General features: G+C 55.1%; 2 protein-coding genes across 5 annotated transcripts; one reads left to right on the forward strand and one right to left on the reverse strand.

Annotated features, from left to right (window-relative positions):
* TAF12 (TATA-box binding protein associated factor 12) lies at nt 1–19188 on the forward strand. Of its 4 annotated transcripts, none has more exons than XM_075603884.1 (7): nt 1–184; nt 4215–4296; nt 12000–12236; nt 13064–13141; nt 14361–14475; nt 16594–16682; nt 18934–19188. In XM_075603884.1, exons 2-7 carry the CDS (start codon nt 4228–4230, stop codon nt 18967–18969), a joined length of 624 nt encoding a protein of 207 aa, XP_075459999.1. In that variant the 5' UTR covers nt 1–184; nt 4215–4227; the 3' UTR covers nt 18970–19188. The 4 variants fall into 4 exon arrangements, with proteins under 4 accessions (XP_075459999.1, XP_075460000.1, XP_075460002.1 ...); XM_075603885.1 differs by lacking the exon at nt 4215–4296 and adding an exon at nt 11357–11417 and having other exon boundaries at nt 8–184; XM_075603887.1 differs by lacking the exon at nt 4215–4296 and having other exon boundaries at nt 8–208.
* Nucleotides 14670–26297, reverse strand: LOC142496854 (ras-related protein Rab-39B-like). The gene is made up of 3 exons (XM_075603883.1): nt 25960–26297; nt 24272–24714; nt 14670–15078 (listed from the first exon to the last, which is right to left on the reverse strand). Exons 1-2 carry the CDS (start codon nt 26172–26174, stop codon nt 24300–24302), a joined length of 630 nt encoding a protein of 209 aa, XP_075459998.1. The 5' UTR covers nt 26175–26297; the 3' UTR covers nt 14670–15078; nt 24272–24299.
* Nucleotides 26298–27653: the final 1356 nt, after the last annotated feature.

Raw genomic sequence — 27653 nt, forward strand, 5'->3', positions numbered from 1 at the left:
TAGAGAGAGAAAGTCTGTGTTGATATGACATTGTTATTGTATACAGGCGGGGAGTTGATGATTAAAGCTGTCATCTGGTGGGAGGGCGCGAGATGTGCCTGCGCATGCGCGACCGCTGGGACATGTGACGTGTTTCCGGGATCGGAGAGAGGGAGTGTGAGCTGCGGAGAGAAGGAGAAGGCTGGTGAGAGGGGGAGACGGGAGACTGGTAACGGTGGGGGGGAGAGACGGAGGGCGGGAAACGAGGGGTAACGGGTGGGGAAACGAGGGGTAACGGGTGGGGAAACGAGGGGTAACGGGTGGGGAAACGAGGGGTAACGGGTGGGGAAACGAGGGGTAAAGGGGAGCGAGGGACGGGTATTTGGGGGGAGGGATAACAAGGGGGGAAGCGAGGGACGGGTATTTGGTGGGTGGGGGAGCGAGGGGTAACGGGGGGGGAGCGAGGGGTAACGGGGGGGGAGCGAGGGGTAACGGGGGGGGAGCGAGGGGTAACGGGGGGGAGCGAGGGGTAACGGGGGGGGGGAGCGAGGGGTAACGGGGGGGGGAGCGAGGGGGTAACGGGGGGGGGGAGCGAGGGGTAACGGGGGGGGGAGCGAGGGGTAACGGGGGGGGGGAGCGAGGGGTAACGGGGGGGGGGAGCGAGGGGTAACGGGGGGGGGGAGCGAGGGGTAACGGGGGGGGGAGCGAGGGGTAACGGGGGGGGGGAGCGAGGGGTAACGGGGGGGGGGAGAGCGAGGGGTAACGGGGGGGGGGGAGAGCGAGGGGTAACGGGGGGGGGGGAGAGCGAGGGGTAACGGGGGGGGAGAGCGAGGGGTAACGGGGGGGGGAGAGCGAGGGGTAACGGGGGGGGGGAGCGAGGGGTAACGGGGGGGGGGGAGCGAGGGGTAACGGGGGGGGGGGAGCGAGGGGGTAACGGGGGGGGGGGGAGCGAGGGGTAACGGGGGGGGGGGGAGCGAGGGGTAACGGGGGGGGGGAGCGAGGGGTAACGGGGGGGGGGGGGAGCGAGGGGTAACGGGGGGGGGGGAGCGAGGGGTAACGGGGGGGGGGAGCGAGGGGTAACGGGGGGGGGGGAGCGAGGGGTAACGGGGGGGGGGAGCGAGGGGTAACGGGGGGGGGGGAGCGAGGGGTAACGGGGGGGGGGGAGCGAGGGGTAACGGGGGGGGGGGGAGCGAGGGGTAACGGGGGGGGGGGGGAGCGAGGGGTAACGGGGGGGGGGGAGCGAGGGGTAACGGGGGGGGGGGAGCGAGGGGTAACGGGGGGGGGGGAGCGAGGGGTAACGGGGGGGGGGGAGCGAGGGGTAACGGGGGGGGGAGCGAGGGGTAAGGGGGGGAGCGAGGAGTAACGGGGGGGAGCGAGGGGTATAGCGGGGGGGGAGCGAGGGACGGGTATTTGGTGAGAGGGGTAACGGGGGGGGGAGCGAGGGGTATAGCGGGGGGAGCGAGGGACGGGTATTTGGGGAGAGGGGTAACGGGGGGAGTGAGGGGTAACGGGGGGAGCGAGGGGTAACGGAGGGAGAGAGCGGGGGGTAACGGGTGGGGAAACGAGGGGTAAAGGGGAGCGAGGGACGGGTATTTGGGGGGAGGGATAACAAGGGGGGAAGCGAGGGACGGGTATTTGGTGGGTGGGGGAGCGAGGGGTAACGGGGGGGGAGCGAGGGGTAACGGGGGGGGAGCGAGGGGTAACGGGGGGGGGAGCGAGGGGTAACGGGGGGGGGGAGCGAGGGGTAACGGGGGGGGGAGCGAGGGGTAACGGGGGGGGGGAGCGAGGGGGTAACGGGGGGGGGGAGCGAGGGGTAACGGGGGGGGGGAGGGGTAACGGGGGGGGGAGCGAGGGGTAACGGGGGGGGGGAGCGAGGGGTAACGGGGGGGGGGAGCGAGGGGTAACGGGGGGGGGGAGCGAGGGGTAACGGGGGGGGGAGCGAGGGGTAACGGGGGGGGGAGCGAGGGGTAACGGGGGGGGGGAGCGAGGGGTAACGGGGGGGGGGGAGAGCGAGGGGTAACGGGGGGGGGGAGAGCGAGGGGTAACGGGGGGGGGGGAGAGCGAGGGGTAACGGGGGGGGAGAGCGAGGGGTAACGGGGGGGGGAGCGAGGGGTAACGGGGGGGGGAGCGAGGGGTAACGGGGGGGGGGGAGCGAGGGGTAACGGGGGGGGGAGCGAGGGGTAACGGGGGGGGGGGGAGCGAGGGGTAACGGGGGGGGGGGAGCGAGGGGTAACGGGGGGGGGGAGCGAGGGGTAACGGGGGGGGGGAGCGAGGGGTAACGGGGGGGGGGGAGCGAGGGGTAACGGGGGGGGGGAGCGAGGGGTAACGGGGGGGGGGGGAGCGAGGGGTAACGGGGGGGGGGGGGGAGCGAGGGGTAACGGGGGGGGGGGGGAGCGAGGGGTAACGGGGGGGGGGGGGAGCGAGGGGTAACGGGGGGGGGGGGGAGCGAGGGGTAACGGGGGGGGGGGGAGCGAGGGGTAACGGGGGGGGGGGGGAGCGAGGGGTAACGGGGGGGGGGGGGAGCGAGGGGTAACGGGGGGGGGGGGAGCGAGGGGTAACGGGGGGGGGAGCGAGGGGTAACGGGGGGGGGGGAGCGAGGGGTAACGGGGGGGGAGCGAGGGGTAAGGGGGGGGAGCGAGGAGTAACGGGGGGGAGCGAGGGGTATAGCGGGGGGGGAGCGAGGGACGGGTATTTGGTGAGAGGGGTAACGGGGGGGAGCGAGGGGTATAGCGGGGGGAGCGAGGGACGGGTATTTGGGGAGAGGGGTAACGGGGGGAGCGAGGGGTAACGGGGGGAGCGAGGGGTAACGGAGGGAGAGAGCGGGGGGGAGAGGGACGTTAACGGGGTGGAAAGAGGGATGGGGGTGGGGAGAGGGACAGGGGTGGGGAGAGGGACAGGTAACGGGGTGGGGGGGGAGAGGGGAACGGGGTGGGGGGGGGAGAGGGGAACGGGGTGGGGGGGGAGAGGGGAACGGGGTGGGGGGGGAGGGGAACGGGGGGGAGAGGGACGTTAACGGGGTGGAAAGAGGGATGGGGTGGGGAGATGGACAGGGGTGGGGAGAGGGACAGGTAACGGGGTGGGGGGGGAGAGAGGAACGGGTAACGGGGGGGAGAGGGACGTTAATGGGGGGGAGAGAGGGACGGGTAACGGGGGGAGAGGGACGGGTAATGGGGGGAGCGAGGGGTAATGGGGGGAGGGAAGAGACGGGGTGTGAGTGGAGAAATTGGGTGGAGTGACACGTGTGTGTGTGTGTGTATATACAGAGATGACTGACTGAGTGTGTATGTGTTTGTGTATATAACAATCTGTGTGTGTCTGTGTATTTCTATATATAGTTGAGTGCTGTGACTAGACTGTAAGCTTTTAAAGGCAGGACACACATTGCATTGCGCACCCGCGCTTTACATATACGCGCTTTACATATACGCGCGTGCGTTACACACAGCGCGCACGTTACACACAGCGCGCACATGCATTGCATTACACTACACGTGCACACACGTTACACGCACACTGTTCACACGCATTATACAGACACACACGGTGTGCACGCTACATATATATATATATACAGGCATACCCCGGTTTTAGGACACTCACTTTAAGTACACTCGCGAGTAAGTACATATCGCCCAATAGGCAAACTGCATCTCACGCATGCGCCGGTCAGCACGTCCTGAACAGCAATACCGGCTCCCTACCTGTACCGAAGCTGTGCGCAAGCAGAGAGACTATACAGCCTGTTACACATACGTTATTTACATCAGTTATGCACATATATAACGATTGCAGTACAGAACATGCATCGATAAGTGGGAAAAGGTAGTGCTTCACTTTAAGTACATTTTCACTTTACATACATGCTTCGGTCCCATTGCGTACGTTAATGTGGGGTATGCCTGTGTTACATACATGCTTCGGTCCCATTGCGTACGTTAATGGGGGGTATGCTTGTATATCTGTTTGTCTGTCTGTGAGGATCACTGTGTTCTGCCATTCTGTCTGTCTTTCTGGCTGTGTGTTTATGTATGTGTGTATATATGTGTATATATATATATATATATATATATATATATATATATATATATATATATATATATATATATACACATATACATATACACATGCGCAGTGCAAACACATTTTATATGTGTATATATGACACAGACACACACTGTGCACACGCATTATATATACACACATATACATGTATCTGATGATGTTGTTGTTTCCAGACGGCCCCTGAACATGGCGTGTGCGCTCAGCGGTCCCACCGCCGTGTGCGACGTAATTGCAGAGCTAGATACTCAGCTGGCTGTAAGTAAGGAGCGTGTGAGCATGCAACGCACTGTATAGTGATGCTGAGCATTTCTGCACTGCAGACTTATTAACATAATACGCTGCGCTGTGTTATAATGCTTGGTGTGGATACACTGACAATGGACACTCCTCACTGTATAATGGTGCCGAGTATCTATACACTGATGCTGCTGCTTTGTACAATGTTGCTGAGTATCGCTATACACTGATAATGAACATGCCGCGCTATATAATGATGATGAGCACGTTGCGTTGTATAATGGTGATGAGTATCTATATACACTGAAAATGTACATGTTGCGCTGTATAACGATGCATCGTATCTACACTGATCATGAACACGCTGCGCTGTATAATGATAACGAGTATGTATTCCAGTGGTTTTCATCCTTTTTTTGGGGTGAGGAACCCTATAATTATATTGTGAAATTCTGAGGAGCCCCGACCCTCTCTAATAGCGCGTCTGAGATCAGATGCATTGTAAGGAACCCCAACCCTCTCTAATAGCACGTCTGAGATCAGATGCATTGTAAGGAACCCCAACCCTCTCTAATAGCGCGTCTGAGATCAGATACATTGTAAGGAACCCCAACCCTCTCTAATAGCGCGTCTGAGATCAGATGCATTGTAAGGAACCCCGACCCTCTCTAATATCGCGTCTGAGATCAGATGCATTGTAAGGAACCCCAACCCTCTCTAATATCGCGTCTGAGATCAGATGCATTGTAAGGAACCCCGACCCTCTCTAATAGCACATCTGAGATCAGACGCATTGTAAGGAACCCCAACTCTCTCTAATAGCGCGTCTGAGATCAGATGCATTGTAAGGAACCCCAACCCTCTCTAATAGCGCAAAATGACCTGAAAATTGAAGGGAACCCTTTAGGGATGCCCAGGGAACACCTGTTATAAACACTGGTATAGTGATACTCTTGTCATTGTCACTTCCACCTCTCTCATAAGCAAGCCGCACTCTATAATGATGCAGAGTATCTCCATACAATTACTAATGAACACACGGCACTGTATAATAATGCTGAGTATCTATACAATGATAATGAGTACGCTGTGCCCTATAATGGTGACGAGTCTCTATTCACTCTGGTATTTAGGTTAAGCATATTTTAGCATAACTGAGAAGCTGTTAGATGACTGAGTGCTTTCTCACTGATATATTTGCTGTAGGATGGGGAGTATATGGTATCTTGTAGGATTTGGTACTAGCCTCCCGGTAATGAAGGGGTTACAGAGCGACGCTGGCAGCTCTGCACATGGGGAGTGACGCTCTGCGGTATATAGCGGCTCTGCACATGGGGTGTAATGCTCTGTGGTATATAGCGGCTCTGCACATAGGGTGTAACGCTCTGCATTTTATAGCGGCTCTGCACATGGGATGTAATGCTTTGCGGTATATAGCAGCTCTGCACATGGGGTGTAACGCTCTGCGGTATATAGCGGCTCTGGACATGGGGAGAGACGCTCTGTGGTATATAGCGGCTCTGCACATGGGGAGTGACGCTCTGCGGTATGTAGCGGCTCTGCACATGGGGAGTGACGCTCTGCGGTATGTAGCGGCTCTGCACATGGGGAGTGACGCTCTGCGGTATGTAGCGGCTCTGCACATGGGGAGTGACGCTCTGCGGTATGTAGCGGCTCTGCACATGGGGAGTGACGCTCTGCGGTATGTAGCGGCTCTGCACATGGGGAGTGACGCTCTGCGGTATGTAGCGGCTCTGCACATGGGGAGTGACGCTCTGTGGTATATAGCGGCTCTGCACATGGGGAGTGACGCTCTGCGGTATATAGTGGCTCTGCACATGGGGAGTGACGCTCTGTGGTATGTAGCGGCTCTGCACATGGGGAGTGACGCTCTGTGGTATGTAGCGGCTCTGCACATGGGGAGTGACGCTCTGCGGTATATAGCGGCTCTGCACATGGGGAGTGACGCTCTGCGGTGTATAGCGGCTCTGCACATGGGGAGTGACGCTCTGCGGTATATAGCGGCTCTGCACATGGGGAGTGACGCTCTGCGGTATATAGCGGCTCTGCACATGGGGAGTGATGCTCTGCGGTGTATAGCGGCTCTGCACATGGGGAGTGACGCTCTGCGGTATATAGCGGCTCTGCACATGGGGAGTGACGCTCTGTGGTATGTAGCGGCTCTGCACATGGGGAGTGACGCTCTGTGGTATGTAGTGGCTCTGCACATGGGGAGTGACGCTCTGCGGTATATAGCGGCTCTGCACATGGGGAGTGACGCTCTGCGGTGTATAGCGGCTCTGCACATGGGGAGTGACGCTCTGCGGTATATAGCGGCTCTGCACATGGGGAGTGACGCTCTACGGTGTATAGCGGCTCTGCACATGGGGAGTGACGCTCTGCGGTGTATAGCGGCTCTGCACATGGGGAGTGACGCTCTGTGGTGTATATAATGGCTCTGCACATGGGGAGTGACGCTCTGCGGTGTATATAATGGCTCTGCACATGGGGAGTGACGCTCTGCGGTGTATATAATGGCTCTGCCAGATAAGAGCAGTATACAGCCTGCATGTGCTTTATTAACTGAGCCACATGGGAGGCTGCGCGTGCGCGTGCGCGTGTGTGCGTGTGTGCGCGTGTGTGTATGTGTGTATATATTAATGTTTAATATTGTTTTTATGTAAAGCGCCAGCATATCCCGCCGCGCGGTACCATGGGGGGTGCAGGGTGATGTATATCACAGACAGAATAAGGACACACAGGTACAGACGGTAATGAGGGCGCTGATCCCGGGAGCTGACACTTTACAGGGAGTAAGGGGCAGTGTTGGAACAAAAGGTAAAGTGTCTGCTCCTTGTTTGAGTGGGTCAGAGATGAGAGGTTAAAGAGGTGTCTTCGGGTACGGCTTAATGCGCTAAGGGGGGGAGCGGAGGAGATCAGGGAACAGGATTAAGGGGGCAGGATGTACGTGGGATGGTGAGAAAGGATACACTCATCCTCAGTCACAGGGGAACATGAGCTGCGGGTGGATTTAGGTGTGCAAAGGGCGGTAGGTGTTGCACATGGAGCATGACCTGAACAGATGTCATGTCTGATGGACTCAATCTTATCTGTGAAGTAGGTGGCATAGGCTTATCTATGGGGTGGAAGGGGGTGAAGGTGCGGTTGGGAGGAGAAGGGAGTTAAAGGCGGTGAATAGGTGTTGAGGGTTAGAGGACAGAATTAGTATGAGAGAAGAAAAGTAGGTTTTCTTGGTAAGGGAAAGGGCAGTGTTGTAGGAGGGGAGGGGGCAGTGTTAAAGGAGGGGAGGGGGCAGTGTTAAAGGAGGGGAGGGGGCAGTGTTAAAGGAGGGGAGGGGGCAGTGTTAACCGAGGGGAGGGGGCAGTGTTAAAGGAGGGGGGGGCAGTGTTAAAGGAGGGGAGGGGGCAGTGTTAAAGGAGGGGAGGGGGCAGTGTTAAAGGAGGGGAGGGGGCAGTGTTAAAGGAGGGGAGGGGGCAGTGTTAAAGGAGGGGAGGGGGCAGTGTTAAAGGAGGGGAGGGGGCAGTGTTAAAGGAGGGGAGGGGGCAGTGTTAAAGGAGGGGAGGGGGCAGTGTTAAAGGAGGGGAGGGGGCAGTGTTAAAGGAGGGGAGGGGCCAGTGTTAAAGGAGGGGAGGGGGCAGTGTTAAAGGAGGGGAGGGGGCAGTGTTAAAGGAGGGGAGGGGGCAGTGTTAAAGGAGGGGAGGGGGCAGTGTTAAAGGAGGGGAGGGGGCAGTGTTAAAGGAGGGGAGGGGGCAGTGTTAAAGGAGGGGAGGGGGCAGTGTTATAGGAGGGGAGTATGAGTTTATAACAGAGGAATTTCCTCCAGTAACGCTCAGCAGCGAGGGGGCACTTAGGGCCAATCCATGCACCTTTCTGTCTGTTTTTACATGTTACCCAGGATTGAAGCAGGGGGTCTCCGGAGCTGAACCCATTCATTTCCGCTCCGGGGACCCCCTGCTTCCGGAAATACTTACCCCTGTAGTAGGTGCCGGTAGCCGCTCAGCTAACGTAAAGGAGCAGCAGAGGTGTGTGTGTGTGTGTGTGTGCGCGCGCGTCCGTCCGTCCGTGTGTGTGTGTGTGTGCGCGCGCGTCCGTGTGTGTGCGCGTGTCCGTGTGTGTGTGCGCGCGCGTGTGTGTGTGTGCGCGCGTCCGTGTGTGTGTGCGTGCGCGCGCGCCCGTCCGTGTGTGTGTGTGTGCGCGCATCTGTGTGTGTGTGTGTGTCCCTTAGGGATTTTCACAAATTTCAATCCTAAAATGTTATTAGATCTAAGTCCTAATAAAAGATTACGATAACCTGATCAAACAAATTACAATTAATTAAAAACCTGGTACTTTTTCAACATTCAATATCCATGTGTGAGAAAGTAAGTGAACCTCTGGATTCAGTACCTGGTGGCGCCCCCTTGAGCAGCAATGCCTGTAACTGCGCGTGTCCTGTAACTGCTGGTCAGTCTCTCACGTCGGGTTTGGGGAATTTGGGCCCATTCCTCCTTACAGAACTGCTTTATCTCAGTGACATGTGAGGGCTTCCTTGCATGGACAGCTCGCTTCAGGTCCTGCCACACATTTCAATGGGGTTTAGGTCCGGGCTTTGACTAGGCCATTCTAAGGCCGCGCTTATAGTGCCAGCGACGCGACGTCGTCCGAAAACAAATACATTGCCGCCGCGTGCGCTTATAGTGCGTGTGACGGAGCGGAAACTGGAAGCCCGCCATCGACGGCACTATAGGCACGGCATAAAACGCGGAATTTCTCCTTCTGCAGCCATTCTTTTGTAGATCTGCTTGTATGTTTAGGATCATTGTCTTGCTGCGTGACCCGCTCTCGCTTCAGCTCACGGACGGGTGGCCTGACAGTCTCCTCTAGAATCTAATGATACAATGCAGAATTTATGGTTGTGTTAATGATGGCAAGCTGTCCTGGTTCTGATACAGCAAAGCAGCACCAAACCATCACACTCCCACCATCCAAACCATCACAATCCCACCATCCAAACCGTCACACTCCCACCACTCAAACCGTCACACTCCCACCATCCAAACCATCACAATCCCACCATCCAAACCATCACACTCCCACCACCCACCACCCACCATGCTTAACGGTTGGGAGGAGGTTCTTCTGTTCAAACGCAGTGTTTGTTTTTTCTCCAAACATAACGTTTCTCATTGAGGCCACAAAGTTCTACCTTTGACTGGTCTGTCCAGAGAACTGTGTTCCAGAAGTCTTGTGGATCTTTCTCTTTGGCAAACTTCAGACGGGCAGCAATGTTCTTTTTAGAGAGCAGTGGTTTCCTCCTGGCTGTCCTTCCATGTACACCGTTCTTGTTCAGTCTTTTTCTGATAGATGAGTTATGAACACTCACATTAGCCAATGCGAGCGGGACCTGCAGATCCTTGGATGTTACTCTGGGATTCTTTGTGACTTCCTGGATGATTTGCCGGTTTGTTCTTGGAGAGATTTTGGTAGGACGACCACTCCTGGGCAGAGTGACTGTGACCTTGAACTTTCTCCAGTTTGTAGACTGTCTGACAGTGGCTTGGTGGGACCCCAAAGCCTTAGAAATTGTTTTGTAACCGTTTCTGGGCTGATGAGCATCAATATAGAAACAGAGAAGTTATTTGAGGCGGATACCCAGTATTAAAGTGTTAACAGTACCAGTGTATTGTGTTTAGTGATATATTCATTTAAATATAAAGTGGAATTCCAAGTGAGAAAAACCCTACACTCCTGTGGAGGTGTCTGAAGAACCAACCCAATAAATAAATAAATAAACCCCACTGTTGATTGCAGCACTAACACTTGGGTGGATTGCTTTTTCACTCTCGGTTTGCAGTTGTTTTCCAGATCATGGGTCAATATGAAACATAAAGAACATACAGTAGAGTCTGTCTGGGACAATATGTGGCCTGAACGTGTGACCCCCCCGGGATACTCTCACGTTCCCTGTTCTTTGCAGCATATCCTGAGTCAGGGGCAGGAGTGTGTGAGTCCTTGTTGGTCTCGGAGCGGGGCAGCCCTTTTCTAGTTTTACTGCTCGGATTAAAGTATTGCTGCTTCTGCTCCTGTTCACCACCCGGGGATCCAACCCGGACGTGCCGGAGCTGCCTGTGCGAGACGCGGAGCGCGGCTGCCAGAGCGCCAGCGTTCCCGACATTGTGTTCAACGCCTTTACTGAATTGGCCCCACGTGAGAGTGCCATTTTTATACCATTTTATATTGCTAACGTTTTTTTTGCATGTCTGCACTGTTGGGTCCTCTACCTTTTATTTATAAAGGTTGCCCCACTCCGAGACCGACAAGGATTCACACACTCCTGCCCCTGATTTAGGGTATGCTGCACAGAACAGGGAATATGTGAGTATATCCCTCTGGGTTCACATATTGTCAGACACATTGCATTAGATGTTCTTTATGTTTTCGTATTGCCCTGCACTCCCCACAATCTGCTGAGCATCAATAACGGCTTTCCTGAGGTCCTCGGAGATCTCTTGTGATCGTGTGGCGTGACACGATTCCTCACACCTGTATGGTGAAGACCAAACTCACAAAGTTTCTGATCTTTATAGAGGTTGGGGCCTCCCAAACTCACACCTGAAGTTCTACCTAATTATTTAAACAAAACAAAAGGGGGTGTAACCAGGCACTAATTGGGGCGAGTGTAATTGCTAATGCAAAAGTCAACACACGTGCTCGTGCCCCAAAGCACAGTTCATAAGTTGTTATTCTCTGTAAACGACATCGCTTCATCTTCTACAAGGTGGGGAGCGCTGCGATGTAGGGGCCAGCGGCAGGATGTTCAATACGTCCTCCAGTGTTTCCACGCTTCGTAATCGTTGTCCTGCCATTGGGTTCTTGGCTAATTTTCCAGTTCTGTCGCCACGAGAACTAACACTTCCCATTGTTCATACGGACTTGTGACCGGGATTGGCTGTGTTCAGTTCATAAGTGAAATGAATATGTACCAACACAAATGTGAAAAACCAATAATCATATGTGTATAACTATTCAACCACTACCAAATGGTGAAAGCAATAATATGTTTAATTTATATATAAAGCAGCTCTAACCCATGTAGAGACCGTCCTCGGGTCCAGATGTGCGACACCAATGTGCTAAATGTGAGCATGGATTTGTGAATTGTTTATTTGCAATACATTTGTCTAAAGACATACCACACTACTTTGAGTTTCTTTTGCATTACACTGGGTGAAAAGCGGACATCTTTCTGGAAACCCTACACACCATTATTCTTATCGGAGAGCGGTGCAATCTTTGATATTCCTTACATTCAAGGACAATTTGTGTACCTTTACAAAGATATATCATATTGTCGAGATTGGCTACACCATTATATGTATTTGTTTTACTCCACGTATCCACGTCGTGGTTATTCTGGAAGACATTCATTATTTAAACACCTGATTTTAATGACCCCCTTTAATTTAGCTGATAAAAGCAGAGTTTAATTTACTTTTGCACATACCCTGACTCTTAATGACTCAGTGCTTGCCTAATTCATACATCATTGTGTATAAAAAGGACATGGAATTGGTTAATAATAAACCCTGTTGGATGTTTGAAGGTTATTATGGGAAAACTATGGGATATACGTAATTATCATTGGGGTTCACAAACTTCTTCTCGTGTGTGTGTTCACGTACAGTGTGGCGGTCCCCCTCACCCGGCCTGTACCCTCTCAGCTTCTAGGCTCAGGGCCCCACACCCCGAAGCAGCGTCAGGACGTGTCCAGGCTGTGTGACCTCCGGGGGAAGGCACTCCAGATTATGAACCAGTTTGGACCGTCCACACTCCTCAACCTGTCCAGCTTCTCCACCGTCAAATCTGAGCCAGGGGCAGCCATGGCAAACAGCACCGCAGTGGCCAAGGTGCCAGGAGCAGCTCCTGGAGGGGGGCGCGCCAGCCCCGACGCCAACCAGGTGAGGGGGAACTTCCAGGACTGGCTATGCAGAGTCTGGCCTATGTATACACACACAGCCCAGTCCCTGTAGTAATGGGAGTATATATATATATATATACACACACACACACACACACACACACACACACACACACACACTAGCTGATATACCCGGCGTTGCCCGGGCGTGGAAGGGCATGGAGTGGAAGGGCGGGGGGGGAGGGGCGTCAAAGGGCGGGGGGGAGGGGTGTCAAAGGGCGGGGGGGGGGGGGAAGGGGTGTAGAAGGGTGGGAAGGGCAGGGAGGGGCGGGGGGGCAAACGGCAGGGAGGGCACGGGGAGGGGGGGCAAAGGGCTGGGGGGGCAGGGGGCAAAGGGGAGGGCAGGGGGCAAAGGGCTGGGGGGGCAGGGGGAGGGAGGGCAGGGGGCAAAGGGTAGGGGGGGGAGCGAGCGGGGGGGGGGGGTTGGCGGGGGGGTCAGGGAGTGGCCTATGGGTGTTGAGAGCCGTGGGGAGCGCTCTCGGGGATGGTCAGTTGGGGGAGCGGTCTATGTGAGGGGAGAGCCGTAGAGAGCGTGGGGGGGTGGTGTGTGTGTGTGTGTGTGTGTGTGTGTGTGTGTGTGTGTGTGTGTGTGTGTGTGTGTGTGTGTGTGTGTGTGTGTGTGTGTTTTGGCCCGTCACTCCGCCTCAGGCCAATGAGAGGTGTGCGGGGGCGGGCGGCCCAAGGGACCAATGAGATTTCCCCTAGGGACACAGGCCATGCAGACAAACATACAGTGCTTTCACTAATATATAGTAGATATAGTATATATATTTGTACACTCACACGGTCCTTGTGTTGCCCCGTTAGGTTCTGCCAAAGAAGAAGCTGCAGGATCTGGTGAGGGAGGTGGATCCTAATGAGCAGCTGGATGAGGACGTAGAGGAGGTAAGTTACGGGGGGCGCGGTGACAGCGGGGGGAAGTGGTGATGGGGGGTGGGGTTGGGGGGGGGCACGGCGACAGCCTGTCCCTCCACTTCGTGTTACTCTCAATATATCAGTGGGGTAAGTTATAGGTATTTCCGCCGGTGTATATAAGAGACCTCTCTCAGCGGAGTGGGGCTGTACATCTGTATATACGGTATCAGTGTGGCTAATTATGTGACCATGCATGTATATAAAGCATACAGGACACCTGCAAGCTCATATTGAACCCCCAAAATAACCACAACATATATATATAAGCAGTGTTCGACAAAGCTATACATTTGCTCGCCCTGGGCGAGTGGATTTAACCCCCGGGCGAGTAAATATTGGCCCAAGCAGCACACGTTTGGTACTAGGTGGCGAGTAGATTTTTTTTTTGTGGCGAGTAGATTTTTTGGTGATTTGTCAACCACTGTATATAAGCATATATGTGTCACAGAGGAGTGCTACTGAGCATGGCGATATATATTTAAAACCAGAGACAGAACATAAAACACAGACAGAGCTCAGTGCACATCCAGTGAAACCTATACATGGTACAGTGCCTAAATATACATGTATAGATATCTATTAAATAAAATGGTCTTTTAGTTTAACATTTTGGCCAATACCGTGTATAGGTTTCACTGGATGTGTATTGAGCTCTGTCTGTGTTTCATGTTCTGTCTCTGGTTTTAAATGTATATAAAGCACACAGCTCTGTAATTACCGTATTTCTATCAGCGCCCACAAAGGGGTGCGATGCAATATCTCGCCTTTACCCGGTCCTATGAACGGGAGCGGTGACGTGCTAAATCTTCCCATTCTTTTGTGGATCTGTGCCTGAGCCGGGTCAGTTATAGGGGCGTATGTCTGTATAGCGCACAGTTTTGTATATTCCTCTCTGTGTATAGGGTATCTCCTCAGGGTCCGTTATATGGCTTGTATATCTGTTTAGCACACACAGCTCTGTATATTGGGGCCTCTCTGTATACAGGGTATCTCTCCGCAGGGTCCGTTATATGGCTTGTATATCTGTTTAGCACACACAGCTCTGTATATTGGGGCCTCTCTGTATACAGGGTATCTCTCCGCAGGGTCAGTTATAGGGCCGTATATCTGTACAGCACACCGCTCTGTATGTAGGATCTCTCTGCGTATTGGGACCCCTCTGCATCATATGGGATCTCCTTCTCCCCAGATGCTCCTGCAGATCGCAGATGATTTCATAGAGAGCGTGGTGTCTGCAGCCTGTCAGCTCGCCCGGCACCGGAAATCCACCACCCTGGAGGTTAAGGACGTACAGCTGCATCTTGGTGCGTGTCCGTCACAGCCTCAATCTCCCCTCACCTCCCCTCTTCCAGCCTAATCCCACACACTTCCAGCCTAATCCCACACACTTCCAGCCTAATCCCACACACTTCCAGCCTAATCCCACACACTTCCAGCCTAATCCCACACACTTCCAGGCTGATCCCACACACTTCCAGGCTGATCCAAAACGCTCGGCTTCTTTTCAATGGTATAGTTTATTTCTGCATGAAATGGTACAGGAAGTGGCCATGTTGTCACTGTTGATGTCATTTATCGACAGGGAGTAGCAGTTCTCATAAACCCCAGTGTGATGTCACACGGCATTCAGCTTAGGCCATGTGATGGGCGATATCACGGCATTGTAGGGTTAGTATTTCTAACACCGGGGACCAAAGAACCTCCGGTTGAAAGGGAAATCCCGCTCTTTCCAAACATCCCCCTTCTGCTGTCCCCAAAGGGTCCCTGTCACAGGCAGAACAATAACTGGTATCACAGGAGGTGACAGTCGGACAGCAGGGAGGCGCAGGACACTGAACATGGCGGCACACAGAGGGAAATCAGGACGTCCAGGGCTTGGGATCTTTGTTTAAGCCTTTGTATTAAACCTACAAAGATATCAAGCTATATTAAAGGATTAATCAGGGGGAATCCTGCCCTCACTCATCCTAGATGTGTATAGGATGGGGGATCAGAGAGGTGTGCGAGTCAGTCACTCTTTTTCAACCAGGGTTCCCCGGACACCCCTAAAGGGTTCCCCGGACACGCCTAAAGGGTTCCCCGGACACCCCTAAAGGGTTCCCCGGACACCCCTAAAGGGTTCCCCGGACACCCCTAAAGGGTTCCCCGGACACCCCTAAAGGGTTCCCCGGGCATCCCTAAAGGGTTCCCCGGGCATCCCTAAAGGGTTCCCCGGGCATCCCTAAAGGGTTCCCCGCAATTTTCTGGTCATTTGAAAATGGTATCAAATACAGAAGAAGTTAGAGTGCATCTGATCATAGAGTTGCTATTAGAGAGGGTTGGGGGGTTTAATCAGAATTTCACTTGGGGTTCCTTAACCGAAAAAATGTTGGAAACCACTGGTGTAGGAGATTGGGGCGGGTGTGGTGGTGTGAGATTGGAGTCATAGAGGCGTGGGTAGGGTGTTGGGGTCAGAGAGGCGTGTGTAGGGTGGTAGGGTGTTGGGGTCAGAGAGGGGTGTGTAGGGGACTGGGGTCAGAGGCGTGTGTAGGGTGGTATGGTGTTGGGGTCAGAGAGGCGTGTGTAGGGTGGTAGGGTGTTGGGGTCAGAGAGGCGTGTGTAGGGTGGTAGGGTGTTGGGGTCAGAAGCGTGTGTAGGGTGGTAGGGTGTTGGGGTCAGAGAAGCGTGTGTAGGGTGTTGGGGTCAGAGAGGCGTGTGTAGGGTGTTGGGGTCAGAGAGGCGTGTGTAGGGTGGTATGGGACTGGGGTCAGAGAGGCGTGTGTAGGGTGGTAGGGGATTGGGGTCAGAGAGGGGTGTGTAGGGTGGTAGGGGATTGGGGTCAGAGAGGTGTGGGGTAGAGTAACACCCTTGCCTTTGTATACACCCTAGTATCAGTGTTGATCAAAGATTTGATCAAAAAGAAACCCCTTATTATTAGCACTCAAATGTCACACATATTATGATAATGGACACAATGGTCCCACAGTAATATACTGCTTGTCTGTCAGGTAATCCCGAATCACCGAGGATATCAAAAATAATAAAATTTTATTACTTCTACATAGAAATTTTAAAAACACAGATACATTATTAAAAATCCCTATAAACACGTGGCTGATATGTACTAGTCAAATGAGGTAAGTATAATTTGACTGTTCAATACATTGACATAACTTGACATCCGTTTGACGCAGCTGTAAGGTAATATGTTGATGTATCACAGAGCAGGTTGACTAGAATATTGATCTTTACTGTAATATGTCTAAGATTGTATAATGTATCTGTGCTAATAATAAGGGGTTTCTTTTTGATCAAATCTTTGATCAACACTGATACTATTGCGTATATACCCTTTACAGCACCTGTCATTTACTAAAGATATAAGAAATATATATGGTGATTGCGGTCTCACTCACGTATTTAACTTTGTATACACCCCGCAGAACGGCAGTGGAATATGTGGGTCCCGGGATTCGGGTCAGAAGAAATCCGGCCCTATAAAAAGGCCTGCACTACAGAAGCTCACAAACAGGTAATGGGATTACAATACTAATACATGCCTGCCCCTAACATGTAACCCGTCACTGCGGCTCCAACCCTTTATATAGGCATATAAAAAGAATTGGCCCTTTATTTACCCTGTTATCTGCCGGAAGGTCAGGACCTTATAGTGCAGCGGACCTTCGGGACTGGCAATCATGTGTTGACTTTTTCAAGGATCACATGAGCAGAATTGCTAAGGGGGGAGAGATGTCTGCCCCAATCATCCCCTAAAAAGGAGCTTCTTTACTATGATGTACCCTGTAGTTTCCGGATAACATCTACAGGGTGTAGAAAAGGACACACACACCTCTCCCCCTCCATAACCACATATACAGCGGGGTTTGCAGCTTGGGGAGAAATCATTGTCTTTCCCACGAGGAGCAGAGCTGAAAATGTTTCATGCTTTGGTAACATAGAGATGTTACAGAATAAATGTGGGGAAAATCGGCTCCAAATGCTGGAACAGGATATTTTTCACCTGGAAACCTTCTCCCCATGTTACAAACGTGTAGGATGTGTAAATAGGATTGTTCCTGTTATGTGGGACTGTCCCTTTAACAGGTATCTTAACTGCCCTCATTCTGTGTATTACCCCATATTCACTCTATTTCCCTCCCCCTCTTTCCGCTCTGCCCACCCCCTCTGCTCTGCCCCCTCTCTCCGCTCTGCCCTGCCCCCTCTCGCTCTGCCCTGCCCCCTCTCGCTCTGCTCTGCCCCCTCTCTCTCTGCCCCGCCCCCTCTCTCTGCTCTGCCCCGCCCCCTCTCTCTGCTCTGCCCCGCCCCCTCTCTCTGCTCTGCCCCGCCCCCTCTCTCCGCTCTGCCCCGCCCCCTCTCCTCGCTCTGCCCCGCCCCCTCTCTCCACTCTGCCCCGCCCCCTCTCTCCGCTCTGCCCCCTCTCTCCGCTCTGCCCCCTCTCTCCGCTCTGCCCCCTCTCTCCGCTCTGCCCCCTCTCTCCGCTCTGCCCCCTCTCTCCGCTCTGCCCCCTCTCTCTCCGCTCTGCCCCCTCTCTCTCCGCTCTGCCCCGCCCCCTCTCTGCTCTGCCCCCTCTCTCCGCTCTGCCCCCTCTCTCTCCGCTCTGCCCCCTCTCTCTCCGCTCTGCCCCCTCTCTCTCCGCTCTGCCCCCTCTCTCTCCGCTCTGCCCCCTCTCTCTCCGCTCTGCCCCCTCTCTCTCCTCTCTGCCCCCTCTCTCTCCGCTCTGCCCCCTCTCTCTCCGCTCTGCCCCCTCTCTCTCCGCTCTGCCCCCTCTCTCTCCGCTCTGCCCCCTCTCTCTCCGCTCTGCCCCCTCTCTCTCCGCTCTGCCCCCTCTCTCTCCGCTCTGCCCCCTCTCTCTCCGCTCTGCCCCCTCTCTCTCCGCTCTGCCCCCTCTCTCTCCGCTCTGCCCCCTCTCTCTCCGCTCTGCCCCCTCTCTCTCCGCTCTGCCCCCTCTCTCTCCGCTCTGCCCCCTCTCTCTCCGCTCTGCCCCCTCTCTCTCCGCTCTGCCCCCTCTCTCTCCGCTCTGCCCCCTCTCTCTCCGCTCTGCCCCCTCTCTCTCCGCTCTGCCCCCTCTCTCTCTGCTCTGCCCCCTCTCTCTCCGCTCTGCCCCGCCCCCTCTCTCTCTCCGCTCTGCCCCGCCCCCTCTCTCTCTCCGCTCTGCCCCGCCCCCTCTCTCTCTCCGCTCTGCCCCGCCCCCTCTCTCTCTCCGCTCTGCCCCGCCCCCTCTCTCTCCGCTCTGCCCCGCCCCCTCTCTCTCTCCGCTCTGCCCCGCCCCCCCTCTCTCTCCGCTCTGCCCCCTCTCTCTCCGCTCTGCCCCCTCTCTCTCCGCTCTGCCCCCTCTCTCTCCGCTCTGCCCCCTCTCTCTCCGCTCTGCCCCCTCTCTCTCCGCTCTGCCCCCTCTCTCTCCGCTCTGCCCCGCCCCCTCTCTCTCCGCTCTGCCCCGCCCCCTCTCTCTCCGCTCTGCCCCGCCCCCCCTCTCTCTCCGCTCTGCCCCGCCCCCCCTCTCTCTCCGCTCTGCCCCCTCTCTCTCCGCTCTGCCCCCTCTCTCTCCGCTCTGCCCCCTCTCTCTCCGCTCTGCCCCCTCTCTCTCCGCTCTGCCCCCTCTCTCTCCGCTCTGCCCCCTCTCTCTCCGCTCTGCCCCCTCTCTCTCCGCTCTGCCCCCTCTCTCTCCGCTCTGCCCCCTCTCTCTCCGCTCTGCCCCCTCTCTCTCCGCTCTGCCCCCTCTCTCTCCGCTCTGCCCCCCACCCCTCTCTCTCTCCGTTCCACAGAGAATGGCTTTAATCAGGAAGACAACGAAGAAGTAGAGGCTCCGATGCTGAGCGTCCTCCTCCTCTTCCTCCTCCTCCTTCCTCCTCCCATTGGCGGACGAGCACGGACCCGCTGTCTTGATGCAGAAGCCTTATTTTGGAAAACATCATTTTCAGTGATAAGAGGTTATTTATGTATCTGTTATGCAGTGTATAGTTTGTATATAATACATAGAGGGTGTGTTTGGTTAATTAAAGGCTACTGAGGTGATTAAAGGCTGTGTGTGTGTCAATGTCATACAGAATTAGACCTACAGAGTGCGTGTGCGTGCTCTGAGATCCATCATGGCGGCAGGAGGAGTGGGATGAGAGCTGCTGGGTAATGCAGCTGAAGGCTGCAGACAGTGATGAGTAAAATAAAGAAACAGAAGCGAGAGACGGCGGAGAGCAGAGCCAGGAAACTGGGTGAGAACATGAGCAGTGAGTGGGAGAAAGGTGCCGTGCCTGGAGTCCCACAGGTGTCTGAGAGCCCAGGCACAGGGGCTGAGCAGCTGTCTGAAGCGCAGCCCGGAGCTCTTCCCTAGAGAGGGTGACAGAGTACGTAACCCCCACAGTGTCCTGAGATTAATTCCTAGGGAGCAGCGGCTGCAGCACGGCGAGGGTCTCCCAAACACAGCCCCCCGAGGCCAGCAGAGAGAGAGAAGCCGGTAACGGCAGCTCACACACCTGAGCGTGGAGTCCCAGGTACATACAGTGTAATTAGCGAAACCTCACTATCAGAGAGCGGTCTGTGTGCTGCACACACTGCGGAGCCGGCACTATCAGAGAGCGGCCTGTGTGCTGCACACGCTGCGGAGCCGGCACTATCAGAGAGCGGCCTGTGTGCTGCACACGCTGCGGAGCCGGCACTATCAGAGAGCGGCCTGTGTGCTGCACACGCTGCGGAGCCGGCACTATCAGAGAGCGGCCTGTGTGCTGCACACGCTGCGGAGCCGGCACTATCAGAGAGCGGTCTGTGTGCTGCACACACTGCGGAGCCGGCACTATCAGAGAGCGGTCTGTGTGCTGCACACACTGCGGAGCCGGCACTATCAGAGAGCGCCCTGTGTGCTGCTAACACTGCTGAGAGGAGCCAGCAAACAGCACAGAGAGCACACCGTGTGCAGAGTGCGGGGGAGAGAGCGGGGTCCGCAGGGAGAGCAGAAAGCGGGCAGAGCACGGGGTCCGTGAGGGGAGGTGCCGGGGAGAGCAGAAAGCGGGCAGAGCACGGGGGCCACGTGGAGAGGTGCCGGGCAGAGCACGGGGTCCGTGTGGAGAGCAGAAAGCGGGCAGAGCACGGGCCGCGTACCCACAGGGGCCGCGTACCAGTTAAACCTAGTTTCCAAGCTGATTAATGTGGTGAGACGCCGATATAAAGGTACCGGGGAAATCCCGGATAAATGCTTTATTGGCCGAGTCCCTCTGAAGGAATCTATGAGGTTTCAGGCCACGGACATCGTCTCCTTTATTCATGCCCCAGGTAACAGAGTATGATAGAAGCTTGAAAGGGGGTGAAAAGCTGTTGGAAGCATATTGGCACAGAGTTGAGGACTTGAAACTCACAAAGGTGGAAAGACTTTGTGGCTGTCCCTGTGAGTCTTCCTCCCACTCTATTCTGCTGCTGCTGCTGCTGAACAGGAGATTATATATTGGTTATAGACACAATGCACTTTACTGTCTGACCTAGCAGAGAGAGAGGAGATGGGCTGGGAGCCGTATTGTTCATCATCTCCTGAATTCCCACTTAATTGGGAGGGGAGGGTGGGGGAAAGGGGGTGGCAGAGGTGTTTAGTACCACAGTGGGCAGCCCAGGCTTTACTTTATATGTGGATTCAACAGACATTTAAGTGCAGGCTGTGACAAAATTAGGTGCAGTGAGAGGGGGATTCTGGGGCATAATCATTCACTGGCCTAATGTAGTATGTGTGTGTGGGGGGGGGGGGGGTGGGGGGTCATTCTTTTAGGGAGTGTCCTGAGGCCGTGCATAATAATGCTCCCAGGACAGTGAGACGGCGCACGTGGGGGACTCTAGTGGGTGACACTCAGGTAGTTGTTCGGCCCTCACCTTCATTACAAAGTAATGCGCTTGGGAATGGATCCCAGAGCCATGTGAGGCCCCTGGAAATAAAGAAGAGAGTGCTGGCATGGAGGTATCCTGTGAGCAGGAGGAAGAGTAGGAGCCCAGGGGGAGCAGGAGCCAACGGGGGTAGGAGTGGGAGCCAACGGGGGCAGGAGGGGGAGCAGGAGCCAACGGGGGCAGGAGGGGGAGCCAATGGGGGCAGGAGGGGGAGCAGGAGCCAACGGGGACAGGAGGGGGAGCCAACGGGGACAGGAGGGGGAGCCAACGGGGACAGGAGGGGGAGCCAAGGGGGGCAGGAGGGGGAACGGGGGGGATTTGGGGCAGGAGGAGAAGCAAGAGCCAGCAGGAGGGGGAGCTGGAGCGGAGCATGTAGCTTATCACAAAGATAAAAGGTAAAGGGCAGTCTGGGGAGTTACAGATATCGGGGATCCCCACCTCGAATGTTTTTGAGGCAGTAACCTGGAGGGACATTATGGATAATATGGAGGAGGGAGAAACACCAGAAGCCCTATAAAGTGAGGGAGAGGAGGGGGGGGGAGAGCAGATACTGAGAGAGAGAGATGTGTCCCACTGACCCCATGCCGCTTATTCAGGATTGTGCTGTGAATGGGAACAGCATTAAATCTGCAGCTTAGCGCGGTATCGCAGGGTGGGAAAGCGTGAATGTGTCATATATTGGAATTGTGCATTTTTCTCCCGTAAATAATATTTGATGTTTTTGCATTGTTGCCTGTATTATAATAAATACAGTTGCAGTACAGGATGGAGGTGTGCCTGTGTAAGGATGGGGGTGTGCGTGTGTGCAAGGCTGGAGGTGTGCCTGTGTAAGGATGGGGGTGTGCCTGTGTAAGGATGGGGGTGTGTGTGTGCAAGGCTGGAGGTGTGCCTGTGTAAGGATGGAGGTGTGCGTGTATGCAAGGCTGGAGGTGTGCCTGTGTAAGGATGGGGGTGTGCCTGTATAAGGATGGGGGTGTGCCTGTTTAAGGATGGGGGTGTGCGTGTGTGTAAGGATGGGGGTGTGCGTGTGTGTAAGGATGGAGGTGTGCCTGTGTAAGGATGGGGGTGTGCGTGTGTGCAAGGCTGGAGGTGTGCCTGTGTAAGGATGGAGGTGTGCGTGTGTGCAAGGATGGGGGTGTGCGTGTGTGTAAGGATGGGGGTGTGCGTGTGTGTAAGGATGGAGGTGTGCCTGTGTAAGGATGGGGGTGTGCGTGTGTGTAAGGATGGGGGTGTGCGTGTGTGTAAGGATGGGGGTGTGCGTGTGTGTAAGGATGGGGGTGTGCGTGTGTGTAAGGATGGGGGTGTGCGTGTGTGTAAGGATGGGGGTGTGCGTGTGTAAGGATGGGGGTGTGCGTGTGTAAGGATGGGGGTGTGCGTGTGTGTAAGGATGGGGGTGTGCGTGTGTGTAAGGATGGGGGTGTGCGTGTGTAAGGCTGGGGGTGTGCCTGTGTAAGGATGGAGGTGTGCCTGTGTAAGGATGGGGGTGTGCCTGTGTAAGGATGGGGGTGTGCGTGTGTGTAAGGATGGGGGTGTGCGTGTGTGCAAGGCTGGAGGTGTGCGTGTGTGCAAGGATGGGGGTGTGCGTGTGTGTAAGGATGGGGGTGTGCGTGTGTGTAAGGATGGGGGTGTGCGTGTGTGTAAGGATGGGGGTGTGTGTAAGGATGGTGGTGTGTGTAAGGATGGGGGTGTGCGTGTGTGTAAGGATGGGGGTGTGCGTGTGTGTAAGGATGGGGGTGTGCGTGTGTGTAAGGATGGGGGTGTGGGTGTGTGTAAGGATGGGGGTATGGGGGTGTGCGTGTGTGTAAGGATGGGGGTGTGCGTGTGTGTAAGGATGGGGGTGTGCGTGTGTGTAAGGATGGAGGTGTGCCTGTGTAAGGATGGGGGTGTGCCTGTGTAAGTCTGGAGGTGTGCCTGTGTAAGGCTGGAGGAGTGCCTGTGTAAGGATGGGGGTGTGCCTGTGTAAGGATGGGGGTGTGCGTGTGTGTAAGGCTGGAGGTGTGCGTGTGTGCAAGGCTGGAGGTGTGCGTGTGTGTAAGGCTGGAGGTGTGCCTGTGTAAGGCTGGAGGTGTGCCTGTGTAAGGATGGGGGTGTGCCTGTGTAAGGATGGGGATGTGCCTGTGTAAGGCTGGAGGAGTGCCTGTGTAAGGATGGGGATGTGCCTGTGTAAGGCTGGAGGTGTGCCTGTGTGTAAGGATGGGGGTGTGCGTGTGTGTAAGGATGGAGGTGTGCCTGTGTAAGGATGGAGGTGTGCCTGTGTAAGGATGGGGGTGTGCCTGTGTAAGTCTGGAGGTGTGCCTGTGTAAGGCTGGAGGAGTGCCTGTGTAAGGATGGGGGTGTGCCTGTGTAAGGATGGGGGTGTGCGTGTGTGTAAGGATGGGGGTGTGCGTGTGTGCAAGGCTGGAGGTGTGCGTGTGTGTAAGGCTGGAGGTGTGCCTGTGTAAGGATGGGGGTGTGCGTGTGTGTAAGGCTGGAGGTGTGCCTGTGTAAGGATGGGGGTGTGCGTGTGTGTAAGGATGGGGGTGTGCGTGTGTGTAAAGATGGGGGTGTGCCTGTGTAAGGATGGAGGTGTGCCTGTGTAAGGATGGGGGTGTGCCTGTGTAAGGCTGGGGGTGTGCCTGTGTAAGGCTGGGGGTGTGCCTGTGTAAGGATGGGGGTGTGTGTGTGTAAGGATGGGGGTGTGCGTGTGTGTAAGGATGGGGGTGTGCGTGTGTGTAAGGATGGGGGTGTGCGTGTGTGCAAGGCTGGAGGTGTGCCTGTGTAAGGATGGGGGTGTGCGTGTGTGTAAGGATGGGGGTGTGCGTGTGTGTAAGGATGGGGGTGTGCCTGTGTGTAAGGATGGGGGTGTGCCTGTGTGTAAGGATGGGGGTGTGCCTGTGTGTAAGGATGGGGGTGTGCCTGTGTAAGGCTGGAGGAGTGCCTGTGTAAGGATGGGGGTGTCAGTGTGTGTAAGGATGGGGGTGTGCGTGTGTGCAAGGCTGGAGGTGTGCGTGTGTGTAAGGCTGGAGGTGTGCCTGTGTAAGGATGGGGGTGTGCCTGTGTAAGGATGGGGGTGTGCCTGTGTAAGGATGGGGGTGTGCCTGTGTAAGGATGGGGGTGTGCCTGTGTAAGGATGGGGGTGTGCCTGTGTAAGGATGGGGGTGTGCCTGTGTAAGGATGGGGGTGTGCCTGTGTAAGGATGGGGGTGTGCGTGTGCGTGTGTGTAAGGATGGGGGCGCGGGAAGAGAATGGGCTAAAGTCAGATACCTTATGCAGCCACCTTCAGTGTGCATCCTCAGCATGTGCACCTCCTCCGCTGCTTCTCCTGGGTCTCCACCCCTCCAAGGGGTGCAGGGGGTACCCCGCTCCAGCCCCCCCGGGGGGTATACTCCCCTGCACACGCGGCTCTGTGCAGCTCCCGGCACAGCAGGGAGAGCGCCGCACGCACATTGCTGCCAGTCCTAGCTGAGGTCTCCAGATAAGGGGCTTCCAGAGCGTCCGCCATGCCTTGGGCCTCCTCCCGGGTCACCCCGCGCTGTCCCCGTAGGTCGCTCTTGGTCCCCAGCAGCAGGAAGCGCAGAGGCAGGGGACACACGCGCTCTCTCACCTCTCTGTGCCACTCCGGGATGCTTTCGAAGGAGCGCCGGGCCGTGAGGTCAAAGAGGAGGACGACGGCCGCCGCATTGCGGTAATAGGAGCGTGTCACCGCCCTGGGGACAGGAGGGACATGGTCTGTTCCACTACAGCAGGGGTGGTCGCAACCAGCAGGTGAGGTGATCAGGATATCCCTGCTTCAGCACAGGTGGCACAGTCAGACTGAGCCACCTGTGCTGAAGCAGGGATACCCCCAAACACCTGACTTTCTGGTGGCCCTTTCTGCACTAGAGGGTGATGGGCACAAGAAACCTATTCTCTGTCCCGTCACTGCACGGTGTCGTCTCTCTGGGCCGCCTCTCTCTCACTGTCCCCATCTGTCGGACACTACACACCGTCATCTCTACACTCCACATGAGCAGGAAAAGAGAGAAAGTGCCAACACCCCAAGGAGAAACTGAAGATGTAAATCCCAATATGGGTAGACCGACCTGGTGAATGTCACAGTGAATGTCACAGTGAATGTCACAGTGAATGGGCAATTACAATGTAGTATATAATATTGTAAAAAAAAACAACTCCAAACGTAGAATCTCGAATCCACGAAGTTTCAGTCCTGCAGCCGAAGTCCCGAGGGAGGGATCTCCCCCATCCCCTCCAGGAAACCATTCAACCGGTAACAGGTAGGACGTTCTGCTGGCGGGCGGACTATTACATTGATAGAAGAGAGAAACGGGTATTGGAATCACAATATGATACATACAGGAATGTTTGCGCTTGTTCAGAGGCGCACGTAACTTCGGTAAAGCAGTTCTCTCTGCGGTGGAAGTAAACGGTGTCATCTGATCTCTCACAGCCGCCCGAGATATATAGTAGCATACAGCGCCTCCAAACGCGGAATCTGCAGAGCGGCCCGTCTCTCCCCTTCTTCTCGGCTCTGCTGGCTGCTATATTCCTTATCCAGTTCCACGCGCCAACAGAACGTCCAAACTTTCACCGCTTTAATTGCTTTCTGGAGACAAGCAGCAATCCCTCCGCGCAGGGCTCAAACTTGGTGGATTCTAGATTCCGCGTTTGGAGGCGCTGTATGCTACTATATATCTCGGGCAGCTGTGAGAGATCAGATTACACCGTTTACTTCCACCGCAGAGAGAACTGCTTTACCGAAGTTACGTGCGCCTCCGAACAAGCGCAAACATTCCTGTATGTATCATATTGTGATTCCAATACCGGTTTCTCTCTTCTATCAATGTAATAGTCCGTGCGCCAGCAGAACGTCCTACCTGTACCCGCTCTACACTCCACATGCCCACGGAGTGTCCCCCATTCCCTTCTGCCCGCCGGTGCCCGCGCACACTCACCGGTACCGCTCCTGCCCGGCCGTGTCCCAGAACTGCAGCCGGACTCTGACCCCGGGCTCCGGCTCTTCCTCCTGGCTGCAGAAATCCACCCCAACCGTGTGAGTCGGAGCGTCCGCGAAGACGTCCTCCGTGTAGCGCAGGAGCAGCGCGCTCTTCCCCACGCCCGAGTCTCCCAGAAGAAGCACGCGGAACTGGAAGTCCCACGCACACGCCATCTCCAGTACAGCATCAATGGAGCCCGCTCCCCCCTCTCTCTCTCTGGCCGTCTCCTCAGGATGTCTCGCAGGTACCTGGGCGAGAGGTGCAGGTCTCCGCACGCCTCACATTCCACGCTCAGCCAGGTCTGGGCAGGCAGCCGGCACTTCTGGAATGTGACGCAGACCAGATGCTCTCTCCCCTCCTCCCACTGTGGGGGCCTCACCAGTTAGGTTACCTTCAGGTAATCGTGCCAACTCCTGAGTGCCCATGTAACCCCTTTGCTGCCAGAGTCACCTACTACATATGGCAAAGCAACAGAAAATGAGTTGCAGAAGGGAGCGAAGAGCTTCAAAACAGCTAATTTTAGCCACTCATTAAGTAACCATATTTAATTAGTGGAGACCCCATAGTACGTTTTGGGTTATACCCACCTCCCCCTCTATGGATTATGGATCTCTTAACTGGAAGGAGCCATCAAATCCAGATCTCTAACCGTTGTGAGCAGGGAATCGGTTCTCCCTCCCTGTAAAGTGCACACTAATTATTTAGTAATGGAGCCACTTGTACTTATAGATCCTGCGATTCAAGGGACGAAATCAGGAGTTGAACCGCTTCTCTCCTCTCTCTTCTCTCCCCCCTCTCCCCCCCCCCCCCAATCACGCCAGGGTGTAACGTGTTAAATTGCGATGGAATTATTCGTTTTATGGTCACATCGCGATATTTGGTGTCAAATTAGAAGATGGAATGAATTGAATGACTTCTCTCGCAATAAATATCACGATAACATGATATCAGATAATGAAATCGATGTATGATGCGACGTCTTGTGATACATCATGAAATCAGGCGGATGGTTTTATTATTGCGATGACATGTGAATCAGGTGACCGGATGAATTGAGAGCGTGTGCGCGAGTGTAAAAACTAGCAATACTTCCATCTTCGCACGTGTATAATACATGTATCTTAATATGTATATGCTCATATAAAATATGTATATAAAAGTTACTAGAAAGGGTTACTTATATGGCTGAATATATATGTATAGAATACATAGAGCTTACAGGGGCTGTGTGTGTTTGGTAAACACCTTGGTCCGTGACCCGCTCCTCCCTGATTTCAAGATCACCCATCCCACCTTTTAATTGCAGTTCTCGCTAAGCGCCTGTAAATAACCTGTCTATAAAGACACTTCTCCCTCCATTAGAGAGGCTATGAGTTTCTGCAGGGGCAGCAGTGTTAGGAGCTACAGATGGGCCACACCGAGGTGTCGTTGTCGGCTTAAAATACTTCGGCCAAAGAACTGAACGGAAGAACCCGTGTTTATGGGAAGATGCACAGATCCGTATAACTATAATTTGTCGGGTTGGCTGTAGCACCGAGCCATGTTATGTACAGGCGGTCCTCGGTTATCCGACACAATGCGTTACTAAAATGGCGTTGTGAAGCGAAACGTCGTAAAGCGAAACACATTTCCCCGTAGGAACACTGTGTAAA

The sequence above is a fragment of the Ascaphus truei genome, chromosome 6 (genome assembly GCF_040206685.1).
Source record: "Ascaphus truei isolate aAscTru1 chromosome 6, aAscTru1.hap1, whole genome shotgun sequence".
Classification (NCBI taxonomy): Eukaryota; Metazoa; Chordata; class Amphibia; order Anura; family Ascaphidae; genus Ascaphus; species Ascaphus truei.

Coding starts and splice junctions, on each gene's coding strand:
- TAF12 (XM_075603884.1), top strand. CDS start 4,228: ATGGCGTGTGCGCTCAGCGGTCCCACCGCCGTGTGCGACGTAATTGCA. Junction 14,476..16,593: donor GGACGTACAGCTGCATCTTG/GTGCGTGTCCGT, acceptor TACACCCCGCAG/AACGGCAGTGGAATATGTGG. Junction 16,683..18,933: donor CTACAGAAGCTCACAAACAG/GTAATGGGATTA, acceptor TCCGTTCCACAG/AGAATGGCTTTAATCAGGAA.
- LOC142496854 (XM_075603883.1), bottom strand. CDS start 26,174: ATGGCGTGTGCGTGGGACTTCCAGTTCCGCGTGCTTCTTCTGGGAGAC. Junction 24,715..25,959: donor GCCGGGCAGGAGCGGTACCG/GTGAGTGTGCGC, acceptor TCCTGTCCCCAG/GGCGGTGACACGCTCCTATT.